This window comes from Sebastes fasciatus, chromosome 7 (genome assembly GCF_043250625.1).
Source record: "Sebastes fasciatus isolate fSebFas1 chromosome 7, fSebFas1.pri, whole genome shotgun sequence".
Classification (NCBI taxonomy): Eukaryota; Metazoa; Chordata; class Actinopteri; order Perciformes; family Sebastidae; genus Sebastes; species Sebastes fasciatus.
Window position 1 is genome coordinate 8,365,140 of NC_133801.1, and position 18,597 is coordinate 8,383,736.

General features: G+C 40.6%; 2 protein-coding genes across 3 annotated transcripts; both read left to right on the plus strand.

Annotated features, from left to right (window-relative positions):
• Window positions 1-167: 167 nt before the first annotated feature.
• cbln18 (cerebellin 18) lies at window positions 168-4,727 on the plus strand. Its single transcript, XM_074641344.1, has 7 exons — window positions 168-475; window positions 1,551-1,650; window positions 2,773-2,952; window positions 3,092-3,238; window positions 3,343-3,431; window positions 3,936-4,016; window positions 4,174-4,727. Exons 2-7 carry the CDS (start codon window positions 1,551-1,553, stop codon window positions 4,339-4,341), a joined length of 765 nt encoding a protein of 254 aa, XP_074497445.1. The 5' UTR covers window positions 168-475; the 3' UTR covers window positions 4,342-4,727.
• Window positions 4,728-7,995: 3,268 nt separating this feature from the next.
• On the plus strand, window positions 7,996-15,773 carry tagln (transgelin). Of its 2 annotated transcripts, XM_074641379.1 has the most exons (6): window positions 7,996-8,288; window positions 13,146-13,189; window positions 13,947-14,135; window positions 14,259-14,430; window positions 14,776-14,878; window positions 14,984-15,773. In XM_074641379.1, exons 2-6 carry the CDS (start codon window positions 13,178-13,180, stop codon window positions 15,120-15,122), a joined length of 615 nt encoding a protein of 204 aa, XP_074497480.1. In that variant the 5' UTR covers window positions 7,996-8,288; window positions 13,146-13,177; the 3' UTR covers window positions 15,123-15,773. The 2 variants fall into 2 exon arrangements, with proteins under 2 accessions (XP_074497480.1, XP_074497481.1); XM_074641380.1 differs by lacking the exon at window positions 13,146-13,189 and having other exon boundaries at window positions 8,105-8,288.
• The last annotated feature ends 2,824 nt before the right edge of the window (window positions 15,774-18,597 follow it).

An 18,597-nucleotide genomic window follows, 5' to 3' on the forward strand; every position in this document is an offset into this window, starting at 1 on the left:
CCTTCCTATCAGCTTCTTTTGTCTTCTTGTCTGTAGGCCATTATACCCTCAGGGACCTGCCAACAATGTTCTCCATATCAGCATTTCTGTCCTCTGGGAGGGCGGCAATCAGACACTGCTGTCCCGATAAGGGCTATTATGGTCCCCAACAATAAGGTGCTGAAAGGTGCAACAAGATCAATTCTTTTTCTTTCACACCGAAGGAAAACCCTTTTAGAGTACTGTATTTCCAGGGATGAACCGTACGTGGCCCAGTTTGTAGAAGGAATTGTTAGTGTTTGGCTGAAACCTATGTGTGTGTGTGTGTGTGTGTGAGGAGGTGTCATTTACCTAATCAAGGGGAGGATCCCCTGAAGTGCATCAATAAGAAGCTAAACCACCCTCTTGCTTAAAACTCTTACTCTCAGTTTGACAAACTCACAAGACCTTGACATAGTCTTTCAGACCAAGGAGAGGGAGGAACAAAAGAAAAACAGTAAGTTTATGTTTCCAATTATATATTTTTAAAAAAACAATGTCAACATCAATCTCTGGTTGTCAACCATCAATCATTATAGCTAAAATAGTTTCGCTAATTATTGGGTAAAATGATTGAGTGACACAAAAACAGGTTTGGTTTGACAGGTATCGTAACACATCTGGAATTTGAAGGTCATTTTCGAAATGGAATTATTGTTAGATGAAATAATGGAGGGTTAATTAAAGTCAGTTGTGATATCTATACTTCCTGTCACTTTTGGATTATTTTACCTTTTTAAAAAGTATTATTATTCTATGTAATAATTTAAGCTCACATGAAGAAATTTCAGAAAGAGTCAAAAACAAAAACGAATATGATAGCTGCTGGATGTTTGAATTTCTTTAACAGCCAATAGTTAACTTGATGCTTTGTTGTTTAATGTTGGACAGATAGCTAACGTTGCCTTTTTGATTCAGAGCAGCATTGATTTGGTGATTTGCAGGTCAAACTTACTCTTCATATAGATAAAACCAGGCTAAGTTTGATTTGAAAGTGAAAGTTTTGTAGACGTCTCGGTAGCATAAATGATTGTTCCATCAGCATTTAGATGAATATAACATTATTTCAATGTGAAGAAGGTGCTGACTAGTTACACATTGAAATCATTGAAATGCTGTTAAACCAGCGGCCATATGACATTATGACCTGCAGAACATTAAACGCGTACAGTGTTGTTTCGTACAAATTGCTGCTCTTAATTATTTGCATATTGGACAGGTAATAACAGCAGTAACACACAATCATAGAGTGTAAAAGTGGATAAAGTCTGAGGAGAGTTTGGTTGATACAAAACACAGAAACACTTGAGTCAATATAAATGTCAAAAATATTGCTTAATGCAGATTTAAACAGATTGAACTCTGAATACAAGCAGCACAGAAATACAATTACTGATTTGAATTCAGAAACTGTAAGACATTGAATATTTTAAGTCAAATGTAAAATGTATTACGTGTAAATCACCTTGTGACACTGCTCTGAGCATTTAGCCTCTCGTATTAACCCATGATTGACTGCTTTTTCTTTTCAGATGGTTGTATTACCAGTTTTGTTCCTGTTGGGTTCGCTGTTTCTCTGTGGTCATGGGGACACCCACTCCACCAACATTGAAGTGCTGAAAATGGCTGCACGTAAGCCACACATACTGCCTCATTTTATTCCTTATTCATCTAGCACTCATCCACATAGTAAACACATGTCATATTCATGGTTGGAAATTAACTTTTTGTCCACTTGCCACTGTGGCTGGTGGATTCCAAAACCTACCAGCCACTCAATAGATTACCATTGATTTCTTTGGCTGGTGGTGAGTGAAGCAAATCCAGCAGCTACTTGCATATTTTACCAGCATTTGGCTGGTGGCTGGTGCTAATTTCCAACCCTGTGCATGGTTCATCTGTAAGCTGTATGTCTTTTATGAATGCTTTGTAACTCAAATGTGTTTTGTTTTTTTAGGGCTGTAAATCGATTAAAATATTTAATCGCAATTAATTGCATGATTGTCCGTACAATATTTGTCGCGATTAATCGCAAATTAAGCTCACGTTTTTTGTTCAAAATGTACCTTAAAGGGAGATTTGTCAAGTATTTAATACTCTTATCAACATGGGAGTGGGCAAATATGCGGCTTTATGCCAATGTATGTATATATGTATTATTAGAAATAAATTACCAACACAGAAATTATAAATATTGTCAAGAAACCCTCACAGGTACTGCATTTAGCATACAAAATATGCTCAAATCATAACATGGCAAACTGCAGCCCAGCAGGCAACAACAGCTGTCAGTGTGTCAGTGTACTGACTTGACTATGAATTGCCCTAAACTGCATGTGATTATCATAAAGTGGGCATGTCTGTAAAGGGGAGACTCATGGGTAATTAGCCTCGTTTGCAACAAGCTAGTATGACATGGTTGGTACTGATTGATTCTTTAGGCTTTCTAGTTTCATATGATACCAGTATCTTCACTGTAGCTTTAAAACTGCGCCCGTTACAACCTAAAAATCGCAAGTTGCGTTAATGTGTTAAAGAAATTAGTGCCGTTAAAACGAATTTGCATTAGCGTGTTATTATCGTGTTAACTTTGACAGTCCTATTTTTTTTTTTTACTTTAATTTACTCAGATAAAGTCGACAGAGCAAGCATGTTTATTTGCAGCAAAGTCCTGCTTGAAACTGCCCTCCATGATGAACTTGTTTCTCACTTGTCTCTCTTCTCCTTTCTCAACATCCCTCCATTCTGTTCCAGTCAAATGGGAAGGACCGCTGGAGTGTACCAAGTGGGACTGCAATTGTACCTTCTATCGCCAGCGCGGCTGCTGCTGTGCAGCCAATGAAATGTTCGATTTGGAAGAGCAAACCTTCACTAGGATTTCAGAGTTGTGGATGAATATTGCCAAACTGAAATACAGAGTACACGAGCTCACAGGTGAACACCCATAACCCTGATGGATGTTAGATTTGGACCAACATTACTGGCAATACACACACAGAAAGTATGTTAAAAAATGATTTTTGTGGACACTTTGCTGTACAACACAATAAATGTCTCTCTCTCTTACTCTCAGAATACAGACAGATTGCCTTCACAGCCAGCATGGAGGACAGCGTTGTTGATCCCAATACTCTGTGCTTTGGTCCTTTCAATTATAAAGTGACAGTCCCCTACTCCAACATCACTCTTAACGATGGCAATGGATATAAACCGTCCATAGGTATGAAACATGACTTATGAAAGCTTTACCCACCATTTTAAATTAAAGCCTTATGTAAAACATGCATCACTGCGGTTCCACTAACTCTTCACCTCCCTCTCCAGGTGTCTTCACCGCACCTTGTGATGGCGTTTTTGTCTTTTCCATGACAGTCTACTCATCTGTGCAGGAAGATGGGAGCCTCTACCACAAAGTAAACCAACCAGATAGACTTAACATATATCTTATTTCAGAACACATTCTGCTGGTTTACCCGCATTAGCAACAGCAAAGTCATTTGTAACTTAATTTTAGGGTTGCACCAATCTGACTTTTTCAGTCCAGATACCGATAGCGATACTAGTGTTTAATTAATAAGCTGTATGCCTCACTGTGTGGAAGTGACTGGGATCATTCTTTCATGTGTAAGGCAACATCAGGCTTGACTTAAGCATTGCTTTCCTACCTTTGTAAAATACAATCGCAATTTGGCAAAAAAAAATCTTTGAAATTAACAGGAATTACAAGTCAAGTGTAAATCTTGTTAATGCAACAACGTATTGGTCAAAACTTAAACAGGAATTAAAATTCCAGTATTTAATGTATATAGTATCTAATCATAGAATTGAATTTAACAGATTGTCCCCATTGTCACTGATAACCGATCCAGATATTTGAGTCAATATCGGCTTAATTTTGTGTTTTGTTCTATGTGTAGGTCCAGCTGATAAAGAACGGGGAAGCGGTGGTCGGTGTCTGGGAGCAAAATCGAGAAGATTATGAAGACAATGCCAATCAGGTGAAAAAAAAAATCTGATTGTAACACAATTGCACAAATGGTGATCAAATATTACAATTTAAAAATCGTAAATTGTGGGAAATAAATCATTTTCCCTGTGATTTTAACAGGATTTTTGTACATGAAACATGACAGCGTTTACTGTGTATACTTCCAGGTGGTGGTTCTGGAAATGCAGAGAGGCGATCAGGTCTACGTTGAGCTGATGGCCGGGAGGAAGCTCTGTACATCCAGTCAAACACCACACTCAATAAAGAACAATATCCTTACTGGTTACGTACTGTACCCCCACACCTACGATGATCATGATGACGATGATTATTAAACTTTCACAATTTATCCGCGCTCAACTGAGATCCTGATTCATGAAAACAATCTAGTGTTCTTTGCCACATGTTGACCCACCAGAAGTAGGTTTGTGACCCATCGTGGGACGAGCCCCCCGTAGTTTAACCATTGTACAGATAGTACATAGTACTACGTAGTTACATAGTTTAACCACAGTAGAGATAAACAAGATAAGTCGTACACACATAGACTGGTGCATGTGTATGCAGGCATTTATGATCAGTCACAAAGAGGCGCACGCTTATACTTTTGCATTTGCAAGTTTGGAATCATTCGAAAATATATGAAAATGCATGTGAATAAACTACCTGCAACTAACTGCAATGACGTGTGACATTGTTTTGATTTGGAGATAATAAAAGTGTATTTTTATATTTGTTATGCTTTTTAGCACACACACACACACACACACAGAGAGACATACATGTAGACCATGAATGGAAAAAGGTAGCAGTCAGAGGCATTGATAATAATTTGGGAATGATAACAACGATGACGTTTGGCCTATGACAATATGGTATAACACTGTAAACGAGTGCCTTTCATGGAAGGTAAATTCCTTCAGTTGAATAAACACATGATGTAGGAGCAGCTTCATGCTGCACACACACACACGCACACACACACAATGAGAGTTGAGACATACCAGTCATTCTGTAGGAAGCTTCTATGAGGTAGCAGGAAGCTCTGACTTGTGGGTCCATGAATAGACTGTCTATAATGCTTCCTTCAAATGGGGTCGTGTTTACCGTGTTCACGAGAGGAGTCCATATGAACGCCCCCTCTTGTGGTATTCACAACCTTTTAAATGGAATGTGTCTGAAAGCTCAGAGTTCACGAGTTGTGACGTGTTTGTTGACGTTGTCAGAAAGGGCGGAGGCCATGGAAGTTAACTTTTTTCGGTGCATAATAAGTGAATATATCGTAATTTCATTGTTTTTCTTCGTAATTTTATAATATGTCTGAGGAAAATGTTGATATTCCCAACGGCCTCATCTTTTTCCTCTGTCATTATGCCTTTGAATTCAACTGCATTATGTTACCCACTTGCTAACTTGCCAAATTGTTAGCCTCTGTGGCTATTAGACGCCGACAGTAACGTTAATGTTGCTGTTTCCTAGCAGCGACGTTCTCACGACTCGAAGTGACACGAGAGGGTGGAGCTAAGTACAACCAAACAATGAATAAGACATTTTCAGGCGTCCAAAAAGGTTATAATTAACGTTCATGAAGTGAAAACACACTGTGAAAGGGTTAAAGTTATCAGACAAAAACACAACGCTGTGGTAGCGACCTGTCAATCACAAGGTAGCCACGCCCTAAAGCATCCCCTGCTTTATGGTCTATTTGACTCTAAATGGGACCATAATTTACTAAATGAACATCATGCTGTATTGAAGAAGACTTGAAACTAGCGATCGAGACCATAAACTCATGTTTACAATGTTTAAATCGAGGTAATAAATCAAGTGAGATAGGGGTTTTAAATCTTCCATAGTTTTCCTCAAAGTCAACTACTCACATTGAATACCCAATAAAACACATACAAAAATGTCATTGTCAACGCCTGCTCTACTGTAATTGTTCATGACAAATAAAGACGTTAAAGACAACATCTGGCTCTGGTCTAGTTACAGCTGATGGAAGCAGGATTTAATGAGATGCCCACAGCCATATGGCACTGAATGTTATAGGAACCAAAACGTAAATACAAAAAGAGACAAAATAGATTTTAAAAATGTTGTTTTCTTGTGATCATGAGAGAAATATTTTGTGATATCGGAAAGATTTTTTTCTTAATGAATTACGCTGTTATTATGAGGCAAAAGGCCAATGATACAGACTTGTTTTTGTTTCGATTTTGTGGTCAAGAGACAACAATCAACATTGCGATCAGATTAGTTGCAGCTTTGTCTATGAACCCTACATGTGTGTTTAAGTAAGAGTGGTTCCATACCGAGTGTGATCTATCTGACTTTCCACTGAGGGAGTGAAGCCAACTTCAGTTATGAGCATATGTTCAACACGTCTTATATTCAAACAGGAGTGCTGCCAAAGAGTGACTGGAAGTGATGGAAATGTCATGAGTGGTGGTGGCGTGGTATATGCACACACACACACACACATGCACACGCACACGCACGCACACACATGCACACCACACACACGTGCACACACACACACACGTGCACACCACACACTGGGCGTAGCTGAAGACCCAGGACTTACATGGACTTCTCTGTCTGAATTATGATGACTCCCATCTCTGTCTCTCCTTCATCCTCTCCTCTCTTTCTTCCTCTCCTCCATCTTCCTCTCCTGTCCTCTCTTTCTTCTTCTACTCTCGCTTCCTCTCCTCTCTTTCTTCATCTCTTCTCCTCTTTTCTCCTCTTTTTCTTCCTCTACTGTCCTCTCTTTCTTCACCTCTTCTCCTCATTTTCTTCCTCTCCTCCTTCTTCCTCTCCTCTTCTCTCCTCCTTCTTCCTCTCCTGTCCTCTCTTTCTTAATCTCCTGTCCTCTCTTTCTTTGTCTCCTCTCCTCTTCCTCTCCTATCCTTTCCTCTCCTCCTCTTTTTCTTCCTTTCCTCTCCTTTCCTCTTTCTTCGTCTCCTCTCCTCTCCTCTCCTCCCTCTTCCTCCCCTCTCTTCCTTTCTCCTCTCATGTCCTCTCTTTCTTCACCTCTTCTCCTCATTTTCTTCCTCTCCTCCTTCTTCGTCTCCTGTTCTCTCTTTCTTCGTCTCCTCTCCTCTTCCTCTTCTCTCCTCTCCTCTCCTCTCCTCTCCTCGCCTCTCCTCTCCTCTCCTCTCCTCTTTTTCTTCCTTTCCTCTCCTGTCCTCTCTTTCTTTGTCTCCTCTCCTTTTCCTCCACCCTCTTCCTTCTTCCTCTCCTCTCTTCCTTCTTCCTCTCCACTCATCCTACTTCCTCTCCTGTCCTCTTTCTTCATCTCCTCTCCTCCTCTCTTCCTCCCCTCTCTTCCTTCTTCCTCTCCTCTCATCCTTCTTCCTCTCCTGTCCTCTCTTTCTTCGTCTCCTCTCCTCTCCTCTTCTTCTACTCTCTTTCTTCCTTTCCTCTCCTTCTTCCTCTCCTCTTTTTCTTCCTTTCCTCTCCTGTCCTCTCTTTCTTTGTCTCCTCTCCTCTTTCTCCACCCTCTTTATCTTCCTCTCCTCTCTTCCTTCTTCCTCTCCTCTCATCCTTCTTCCTCTCCTGTCCTCTCTTTCTTCGACTCCTCTCCCCTCCTCTTCTTCTAATCTATTTCTTCCTTTCCTCTCCTCTTCCTTCCCTCCTTAAAACTGTGGAAACAAAGAGTAATTTTGACATAGTTCCTTCCCTACAATGGGATCGGACCAACACCAGATCCAGTTCTTCTTTCTCTATTTTCCTTAAGCCCCATCTCCTCTCTTTCCATCTCTCCTCCTCCCTCTCTCCCCCCCCTTCCCATCAGCCCCCATCCTCTTCCTCGCCACCTTGCTGCCACTTTGAGCAAGGAGGGATGTGGTGAAAGTATTAGAAGAATTCCTGCTGTGCTGACCAAACCAACGCTGCCTGGCTGCTGTCTCTGCTCTACATGGAACAGTCTACCCAAATAAGGCTGGGCTTTTTAACTAGACGTGAGGGGAAGAGACGCACAGACAGGGAGAGGGAGAGCTGCTGAAAGGCCATGCCCTTTTAAGGATGAAGTTTCCTTTTTTCCTTCCCCTTTCTCCCTCCTATTTCTCCTTTTCGATCCCTCCTTCCTCCTCCCTCCCTCCCTCTCTCTCTTGGTAGACTAGTGAAGTCATCTTTCCTCATCTGCTCCTTTTAAGCCGGCATTTTTGAGAGGGAGGTCCCTGCGAAGCATATACAAACACTCAGTCAAGCATTCTCACTCAACCCCACTAGTAGCTGCAGTAGTAGCCAGCAGAGAACTGACCTATTCCTTCACACAGTGAGTATACTTTTCTTTTATTCCTCCATCTAGGATAAAAAAGCTCCTGAAGCTGGATTTGGGACAGTTAGTAGGACAAAGTGGCAGATGCGTGAGGCTTTATAGACCACTCAGTCAGTAGTTTTGAGGCCTTCCTATAGCTTCTTATAAAAAAAAATATGCATGTGTGTCCTTCATCTTCTGTGTTTGAATATAAGGTGATAACATCCAAAGTTCAAGTCATTTTAAAATAAGAGCACTGTACTCATTCAAATGTTCAAGGAGAGTTTGGTATGCAAATATATAGACTTTGCGATGCATCTGCACTTGACCATGAGTTAAAGAGTAGCTATCACATATGTATATAATATTTAAGGTTGTTTAACATGCCTAAGTTTGACGTTTCCTAAAGTCTTTAGTAGATTATATGACTGTCATGCCTTTTGTTTGAGTCACTGTTGCATTCAATCCTGTGTGGGTGTAAGAATGCTATTAGTTTCATGTGATCGATCAAGTGTTTATAATAATCATCTGGTAAAAACTGCTGTTTTAACATGGAGTCTGGTTGAACACAATCCGATTGCTTTTTCCTATTTCCACAATAACCCTTATTGTGACAGATGATGGTCTCATTGCAAGTACACAGATATACAGATGTTATTTGAGGGTTAATATATTTTCCATGTGAAGCGAGGAGAGGGTGAAGAAGAGCCAGACAGCGTTGCATATCTCTGTCAGTGTACATACTTTTTATTTGCACAAGCAAATGATCCACTGCCATACATGGGCTTTTAGGAGCCTTGTGAATTCACAAGGCATGAAAGGTAATCACTAGTGCTGTCAAAGTTAACGCGATAATAACAAGTTAACGCAAATTCGTTTTAACGCCTCTAATTTCTTTAATGCATTAATGCAACTTGCGATTTTTAGGTTGTAGGGCTCAGTTTTAAAGCTAGAGTGAATATACTGGCATCAAATGAAACTAGAAAACATGTCGTACTAGCTTGTCATGAAGGAGGCTAAATAACTTTGCTCCGAACTTACACAAAATTTTAGTGAGGAAAAACTGGCATGGCCATTTTCAAAGGGGTCCCTTGACCTCTGACCTCAAGATATGTGAATGAAAATGGGTTCTATGGGTACCCACGAGTCTCCCCTTTACAGACATGCCCACTTTATGATAATCACGTGCAGTTTTGAGGCAAGCCATAGTCAAGTCAGTACACTGACAGATGATGTTGCCTGTTGGGCTTGAGTTTGCCATGTTATGATTTGAGTATATTTTTTTATGCTAAATGCATTACCTGTGATGGTTTCTGGACAATATTTGTAATATATTTTATACATTTGGATAAAGCAAACATATTTTCCCACTCCCATGTTGATAAGAGTATTAAAGAATGCAATATTTTAATCGACTGACAGCCCTAGTATCTAAAGCTTTCTGTGATGGCAGCACACCCAGTGATTCCAGTAAAACCAGGCCAGCAGTAATAACATAAGGGAGTTGTACCAGTGGGCAGCAGCACCAGGAGCAGATAACACTCTAATCTCCACTGCCAATCCTGTAGCAGCATAAACACAGAGGCACAGCGGTTTATAAGGCCAGGAACTAACCACATCCGTGTAACAGTGCAGGGGCTCTGGCACCGACCTGAATCGGACAAAGCTATCTGCACTTCAGAGTCAGTAGGAGTACAGCGGCTCAGACACACAGCAGCTATAAAGTTTGTCAGAAGAATAATCAGAACCATGAAGGTCTTGGCGGCCATTTCAGAAAATGCTGTCAGTGCTCATAAAAGTCTGGCACGTCTAAGCGGAGCAGCAGACTCTGTGCAGCTGGCATAAACCACAGAGTCATGTAACAAAAGAGCTCTGAGGCGGAGGATGGAGTTGACCTACTGTGCAGCACATCAGCCAGAGGACTCCAATGACGTCAACAGTGATTTATTTATTACTTTTATGTGGTTATGCACTAAAGAAAAAAACGTATTAATTCCATTCCTGCCAATAGATCCCCCTAAATGCCACACACTGTTCCTTTAAGTAAGATGCTTGATCAAGCCAAGCTTTCATCTGCTTTATATCTAACCCTGACCTTGATAGGATAAAATGATTACAGTGACTGTGAACAAGTCCAGGGCCGTTTGTACGTAACAAATCATTATATGGCGGTTAGCTAGTTAACTGTGGAGGAGGCGAGGCCGCATGACGCCATGTCCTCTCGGGCTGCCACAGTTGCCGCAGCCCTCACACTGGTTTCCTGCTCTGGCATTAGGCGGATTTACCATGGTAATAGAGAAACATAGCAGGAAAAACACAACTCAGAGAGATGGATGAACGGAGGGACCGAGGTGATGAAGTCATGTTTGTGGGATACAGCACTTTGGGACTTTTGAATAGAGGCATTTTAAGGCTTACTTTTACTTTATCTCCATAGTTTCCTTTCTGTATTGTAGTCTTTTCTCTTTATTTATTAGCCATGCTCAAAGTCATTACTTTTATTTTATTGCTCACTCTTTTAATTGAATCTTAGAAACATTCCTTGGAAACATTTGATTACTTACAGTAATAATCCTTCTCTCCTGCATAGCGTTATAATTATCCGTAGTAATGAATTAAAGCTGCAAATAGCGGTACTAGTACATGGCACATGGCAGTACATAGCGCTACACTAGTCATATTATAGTTGAAGAGACAGATCTTATGTAGGTTTGGGCGATTTGGCCAAAATCTTCTATCACAATATAGATCATTTCACATCTTGATAATGATATATATCCCAATTTTTACTGGTAATTCAATAAATAAATAGTCTATATGAAATGACCACATGGTAAAGGCTATTTTTGTATACTCCTGTCCAAATTAAATACTTGACAAATGAAAAGTATTTTCTCATTTTAAGAACTTCAGTGCAAAATGACCATAACAGTTTTAAGTGAAATTATAGAGAAAAAATAAATAAATATATCCTAGACTAGATAGTGATAGAAACGATATAGAAAAAATATATATCATAGACATTTTTATATAATTTTGACCATCTATATCGTCATATTGCCAAGCCCTAATTTTATGCATGGATAGTTTGATTCTATGGTAGTAGTATTGTAATATTGTTGATGCATCAGCAAGTTGGATCAGCAGTAACAGAGGAAGCTTTTGTACTATAATACCCGTAGTAATTGTACTAGCAGCAGCAGTAGTACTTGTAGAAATAGCTTTAGTAATGGTATGAAGTGTCAGAATTTAAAGTCGGCATTAACCTTGCTTGATATTGCAGTAGATAGCTCATGCTTTACTGAAAAGGCAGTTTTATAGAGAGTTTGTTACAAATATAAAATGAACACTGTCGTAAATAAGAAGGAGAAGCAGCCTGACAGCACAGAAGCTTGTTTAGCAGATCACCCTGAGTTATTGGACCTTGGCCGGCTCCCAAGGATAACAACAAGTCCCTAGATGCACATAAATACCAGAAATAGAGGACCAGGCTCCTAACGGACTTGTTTGACCTCTTAAAATATTATGTGATGTTTACATGGTTGTCATGCAATGCACACAAACAGACAGAGGCCTTATGGGAGAAATAGTACTTCTCTTCTCTTCACAAGACATGAGAAGGCATCGAGTGCACAATGTGGTGGACATAACTTCTGTTTCTTTCCCTACAAAGAGTGTAGTGTGTGTGTTTGATTTGCAATTGTGGTCCATGATTAGTTTATGAGGCTAAGAACGAGAGGCCAATGGAAAAAAAGACAAGTTAACGGCATAGCAGACAAATATTACTCTGTGATAATGATTATATAAATGACGCATAACACAAGGGGTATGAGTGTGTGTGTGCCAATAAGACTGAAAGGCAGACAGATGATAAAATCTATTATCTGATCTTGTGGTTGTATATAAGTGAGCATGTTGCCCGGCATGTGTGTTTGGTTTCTTGCGGCCTGGAAAAGCCCCACAAGGAATGCAAAGAATATTAATCAGGGTCGGTGGTAACACGCTGCGGACGCTCTGGGCAGGAATCCGTTAATGCCGCTGGCATGCAGACACCAATATGCACACATGCAGTATATCTATTAGCAGTGGTGGAACAAGTATGCTTTATTTAGCATTACCAGAAAGTAAAACATTCTCCACTATGGTTAAGTCCTGCATTAAAAATGTTACTTTACTTACTGTATAAGTAAACGTAAATCAGACTCTTATCAGATTCATTTCCAGCTGCAACAGTCAGCTATTTTTAGTGAAAATGCTTGATAAACTCACTGCGCACTTCCTGCTCGGCACCAAACAGCAGACAAAGTTCGAGACTTATGAACAAAACGGAGCATTTAGCAGCTAAAGAGAGTTATTTCCTGACTTATATTCACCAGGTGGACACAACCACAACTTCAAATGAATGATGATGTTGCTCCCTTGCGCTAAATTTTGGCAGGCAAAAACTGTCGTGGCCATTTTCAAAGGGGTCACTTGACCTCTGACCTCCAGATATGTGAATGAAAATGGTTTCTATGGGTACCCACAAGTCTCCCCTTTACAGACATGCCCACTTTATAATAATCACATGCAGTTTTTGGGCAAGTCATAGTCAAGTCAGCACACTGACACACTGACAGCTGTTGTTGCCTGTTGGGCTTGAGATTGCCATGTTATGATTTGAGCATATTTCTTTATGCTAAATGCAGTACCTGTGAGGGTTTCTGGACAATATTTATATAGAGTATTAAATCCCCCTCTAAGGTACATTTTGCACATCGTTCCTAAACTGAAGTGTATTGTCGCCCTTGGTTACAACATCCCCCATCCTATGTCAGAGATGAGCCTCCTCCAGTCAACTCCTGGGTTTAACCTTTAACATTTGAACTTCCCCAGGAACAGGAAGTTGAAGTGACCTGACATCAAAGATGGCAACAAAGGTTGGATGGTGCAGACAGCACTTTGATATGAGTTTTGCACTTGGCTGTCGGCCCAACGGCAATAAAGAAGCATAATACAAAAACAGTGCTGGGAATGATATATGTGTTGACAGAGCTCAGGAGAGTGTGTGGGTGTGTTAAAAGGGAAAATATGCAAAAATCAGCTGGCTGGTATAGAGCTCCCATTGTACACCACTTTGCCTCAGACACAGGTCCTGATAGGGCTAAATGGTGTGTATTAGGAGACATAACGCTGTTAATGCCACTGTTCTGGGAGAGGTGCATTTACGCTTAAATACACGCTTTTGACTTGCATGTCCTCAATTGTATTGGTGTATGCAGTACAGTATATGGAAGGAGTATCTGTGTGTGTGTTTGAAAGTAAATATGCCTTCATCTACATTATTTGCATTGATGCATGTTTGTGCATACAGGCTAAATCCAAGTTTCACTGCAATGTGAGTGTTAGCTGTTGTTTGTATTGCCTAAAAACAACTATTTTGGAGTAAAAGGTAATACTGGGACAAGAAAACAGTAAGTTTATAAAGTCTGTATGTTGTCATGATGTCATGAATATATACTCTGCTCTAAGTTGTCAAGATGGGAGATAAGGATGGTACCGGTGAAGATCAAGAAACGATTTCATACTTTCCCCAGAGATCATTTTTCATGACATTTTTCACTAATTTGTACCCATCTCCCCCCCACTGTATTGTCCATCTTCTCCATCCACCTCTCCTTCTTCACATTCTCCCAGGGAGTCGGCATGGCTAACAAAGGTCCAAGCTTCGGCCTGAGCCGGCATGTTCAGGATAAGATCGACAGCAAGTACGACGCCGAGCTGGAGCAGATCCTGGTGGAGTGGATCAGCCGTCAGTGTGGTTCCGGTGTGGGAAAGCCAGAGGAAGGCAAAATCGGCTTCCAGGCCTGGCTGAAAGACGGATGTGTGAGTGCAACATGCCTGTTTGGTCACTTGTTTTGTCTAGATGTTGTGATGTTTTTTGTTAATCTTCTTCCTTTCTTCCCCTTCTCTTCTTCTACCCTCTGTCACTCCATCTGGTCTCCGCAGGTTCTGAGCGAACTGATCAACAGTCTGTTCTCCGGAGACAAACCCGTGAAGAAGATCCAGAGCTCACCCGCAGCTTTCAAACAGATGGAGCAGATCTCCCAGTTCCTCAACGCTTCCGAGAAGTATGGAGTCACCAAGACCGACATGTTCCAGACCGTGGACCTTTGGGAAGGTGAGAGGGGTCTCATGGTCTCCATTCCTCGGTTACTGCAAACATTTAATGCTGGACTTGGCTTGGGTTTAATGCTACAGGAATGAGTCCTAAAACTTTTCGTACTTCCGATTCGCTCATCTGGAAGTCAGTGGGTCAGTTTTTTGGATGACCCAATGGAATGGGAAAATCCCATTGGCTTTTTGTCGAGGGAATTCAGGGCATTGTTAACTTCCTGGTTGGCCTACAAAAATACGTCATCCCTGGAGCACTCTATGCTTGGATACGACGATATACGTACATTTACATCATAATGCGACTGATGCTCGAGTTAATAATCCTTGCTGTATGTGTGTGTGGGGACAGGTAAGGACCTGGCGGCGGTGCAGAGGACCCTGTCAGCTCTGGGCAGCTTGGCCCTCACTAAGGATGAAGGCACATACAAGGGAGACCCTAGCTGGTTCTTCAAGTGAGTACAACACATGAAATGTCAACTGCTTTATCTCCAAGTAGAATAAGTGAACAAACACTGCAGTTTAGTTCTATTAATGCAATGATATTTTCAATGTTGCAGGAAAGCCCAGGAGAACAAGCGAGACTTCAGCGATGACCAGATGAAGGCGGGCAAAAGTGTGATTGGTCTACAGATGGGGTCCAACAAGGGCGCCAGTCAGGAGGGCATGAGCTATGGAAGATCCCGACAGATCCTGTAAAATCACTGAGCCACAGATACCCAAAACCTCTTCAGCCCCTTACAGCCTGTAAGCGTCTAACGTCATCGTAAAACCTTTTCTGCTTTATTTCTAACAAGTACCCCCTACTTCCTGGTCTTGACACTTGCGCTGAGCCCCTTATGTGTGCGCTTGCACTGGTGATGATCACAGAGCTCACCATGCTTTGTCCTTCCCACTGCTGTTAGGACCAGAACAAAGTTGGTAGTCTCAAGTGGGAAAAAGTAACCATAAAAGTGACCAATGCATTGCCTTGGAGGTAAAAACAACAAGATGACAATGTGCCAAAAGTTGAGCTGTTACTTCCTAATATGAAACAGAACTGATATTACAGAAAACTGACCACTGTTTCATCTCTGATACATAAAAAATGTCTGAATTATGTCATTTGTTTCCTAGATTTTAGAAATATTGATTCTGGATTCCGACACAAATATCAATCTGTGTTTACGTAACGTACGCAAGGGATATTCTTTCCAAATTGAGTGGTGTCACAACCCATGGCGTACCAGTACACCCCAATATTGTTCCTTGTTCATTGTTCCTACCTACCACTTCCCACAATGCTACGCCTGCTGTATCAGCGCCAATATTTTTGTACATTGTCTTATTAAATAATGACTTTGAAATACATTTTCTGAATTGACTTTGTGATTCTGGGTAATTCAGTTTGACCATTCTGGGAAATGGGGGGAAAAAAACTATCACCATTCACTGCATCTTTCTTTTACTACCAATATTTCAAAGGATAGGCTCACTTTTTTTAGGCGTGTCTTAAAACAATACTCGCAAGAAAAATGGTGGACAAAATCCAAAGTCTTGTGTCTAGGTGCAAAAATGCATTTCTTTCAGTGGAGTTCTGCTAAGAAAGAATCTTTTCACAGACAGGAGTAACTGCAGCAACCAGTAACTCTCGATACAAGCATGTAACCATAGTTTTAACACAGATTTGACAAAATGTGAACTATCCTTTAGCTCCTCCTGGCAGTTTAGCGTTATGCCAGTTTGGGGATTTTATATCTGAAAAGTGGCAAATCAGTGGCGTAGGATGGGCCAATACAAAAGTGGGTGGGCCATCTATTCCCAGAAAGGACTTCTAAAAACTTACTTTACTTTACTTTTCTGCATGCATTCTGCATTACAAAGGCAATAACAGCTAAACACTGCATATACAACATGCTCAACCAACAGTATAGACAAAAACTCGTCCATGATATCCAATTCAGGCTAAAATACACTTGCAGATTGCAGAACCGTCAGCGCATGGGCTCTACAGGCACCGTTAAGTAACCATTGTATTGCACAAAGTGGCAACTAAGCATATGTGTAAACTACTGTATGACATAGTATAGATCAGACATAAATCACACATATATTCCTCTTGCATTCATTACAATTATTGTTCCTTTAGTACCATGGTCAGCTCACATATAACATCAAATGCTAAGCAGGTGTTAAAGGTCCCATATCATAAAAAAGTGAGATTTTCATGTTTTTTTTATTATAAAACAGGCTTAAGTCCTATATAAATACTTTGAAAGTATCGAAACACTCAATCCACAGGGTAATACACACAGCCCGTATTCAGAAACTCTGCATTTGAAACAAGCTGTCAGGATTTCTGCCCATTTGTGATGTCACGAATATACAATATTTAGACCCTTTACACAATTTTAAACGTAAACATTCTAAATGTGTCCCAGTTTATTTCCTGGTTGCAGTGTATGTGAATGTCATCAGCTGAAAGGAAGTAAACATGGACCCAAGCTGTTGCCTAGCAACGCAATTCTGTTAAAATGCAAAATGCGCTAAAACGGAGCATTTCAGACAGAGGGTAAATACAAGCATATTCAGGCTGACAGTATGAGGAAAATAATGTGTTTTTTGAACATTACTGCATGTAAACATGTTCTAATAGAAACACAAAATACAAGTATGAACCTGAAAATGAGATTAATAAGGGACCTTTAAGAAAGAACAAAACACTCCTTCATTTATATTAAATCAACCACCACATACATAGAAATCTGGCTGAGCTTCTGCATGAAAAATGAGCAACTAATTTAAAATGATGTAGCCTATTAACAGTAGGCCTATACAGAACATACCATTACTAACGTGAAATCTCTTCATGGGCTGAAGTAGTGGAAAAAATAGTAAAACAGGCTTACCATTGTTGTCTTAATGGCCCACAAAATGCCACAGAAATGAGCTCATCATGGTTCAGCGAGTCAGTGAGTTCCTTTTCAAAGGACAACAGGGTCAGCACATATTTTCACATGAACTTGAATCGTTCTTTAATTGAGAGCATCTGTATTTCCTGTGTCCACGAAGGGGTGATGTCCTGCTCTACACAAAAAAGTACAACATGCAAAACAACTTTTAGATGGTCCCGATTCCTCTCCATAAATGAATAGTCCATGGCATCACGGTTCATTTGACTTCACACATTCCCCTGGCCTGCAGTTTTGTTATTTGCCCTGTAGCTTTGAAACTGGTCCAGTGAAATTGAGCGGTGCTTGCTGGTCTGGTGTTTTTTGCAGGTGCTTCCGCTCCGCTCAGAAAATGTCTGCACATTTTACAAAAACGCTCATCCTTTACACTGTGATTTAACCAAGAAAACTGTCCATACCGCGGTTGAGAAGTACCTTGATTTTCCATTCTTGACAGTGCAGGGAAATACCTCCAAATTGGGTGTGAAAGTCATCAACTGCAGATAAATTGGCGGGTAAAACCCGCGTCAGGTTGACCCTGAATAGAGCACTGGGAGCAAGCGGCCGCCGGCGGGCCCGGGCTAACCTTCTTGTGGGCTGATTAGTCTGAAGAACAGGGCTGGGTGGACTCAGTTGAGGGAGGCAGCGGCGTGTCTTCTTCCTCAACTCTTGTTTTTTTTAAATAACACATGAAAGAACTTGTTTAGCCATTATTTTGGCAGTTAGTTAACTGGCTAGCTAAAGGCAGCGGCAGTCATGTTGTGTTCCTGTATGAACGGTCGGAACCATGGCAACCAATTAGTTCCTGCCGGCTGCCTACAACTCGTTTAAATAGTTCCATTTTAATCAGAAGAATATTAAACACACACAAGTCAACAATAAATGAAGTTTTTTTATATTTCTTTTCTTAAATACATTTTTATAATTTTATAACAACATTTATTTTGATTTAACTTGACTGGGTGAGCTATGTGTTCTAAAAAAAAAAGGTTATAGCTAGCCTTAGTGCTCTTTTGTTGTTTTAAAGGTCCCATATTATGTTCATTTTCAGGTTCATATTTGTATTTTGTGTTTCTACTAGAACATGTTTACATGCTTTAATGTAAAAAAAAACCCGTTATTTTCCTCATCCTGTCTGCCTGAATATACCTGTACTTACCCTCTGTCTGAAACGCTCCGTTTTAGTGCATTTCAACGGAATTGCAACAGAATTGCAACAGAATTGCAACGGAACTGCGTTGCTA

What these genes read in the sequence shown, in the direction of transcription:
- tagln (XM_074641379.1), top strand. An exon ending in CCTGGCTGAAAGACGGATGT is followed by an intron (nt 14,136 to 14,258) that starts GTGAGTGCAACA and finishes TGGTCTCCGCAG; the next exon opens with GTTCTGAGCGAACTGATCAA. An exon ending in GACCCTAGCTGGTTCTTCAA is followed by an intron (nt 14,879 to 14,983) that starts GTGAGTACAACA and finishes TCAATGTTGCAG; the next exon opens with GAAAGCCCAGGAGAACAAGC.
- cbln18 (XM_074641344.1), top strand. Translation starts at nt 1,551, where the DNA reads ATGGTTGTATTACCAGTTTTGTTCCTGTTGGGTTCGCTGTTTCTCTGT. An exon ending in ATGGGAGCCTCTACCACAAA is followed by an intron (nt 3,432 to 3,935) that starts GTAAACCAACCA and finishes TTCTATGTGTAG; the next exon opens with GTCCAGCTGATAAAGAACGG. An exon ending in ATGAAGACAATGCCAATCAG is followed by an intron (nt 4,017 to 4,173) that starts GTGAAAAAAAAA and finishes GTATACTTCCAG; the next exon opens with GTGGTGGTTCTGGAAATGCA.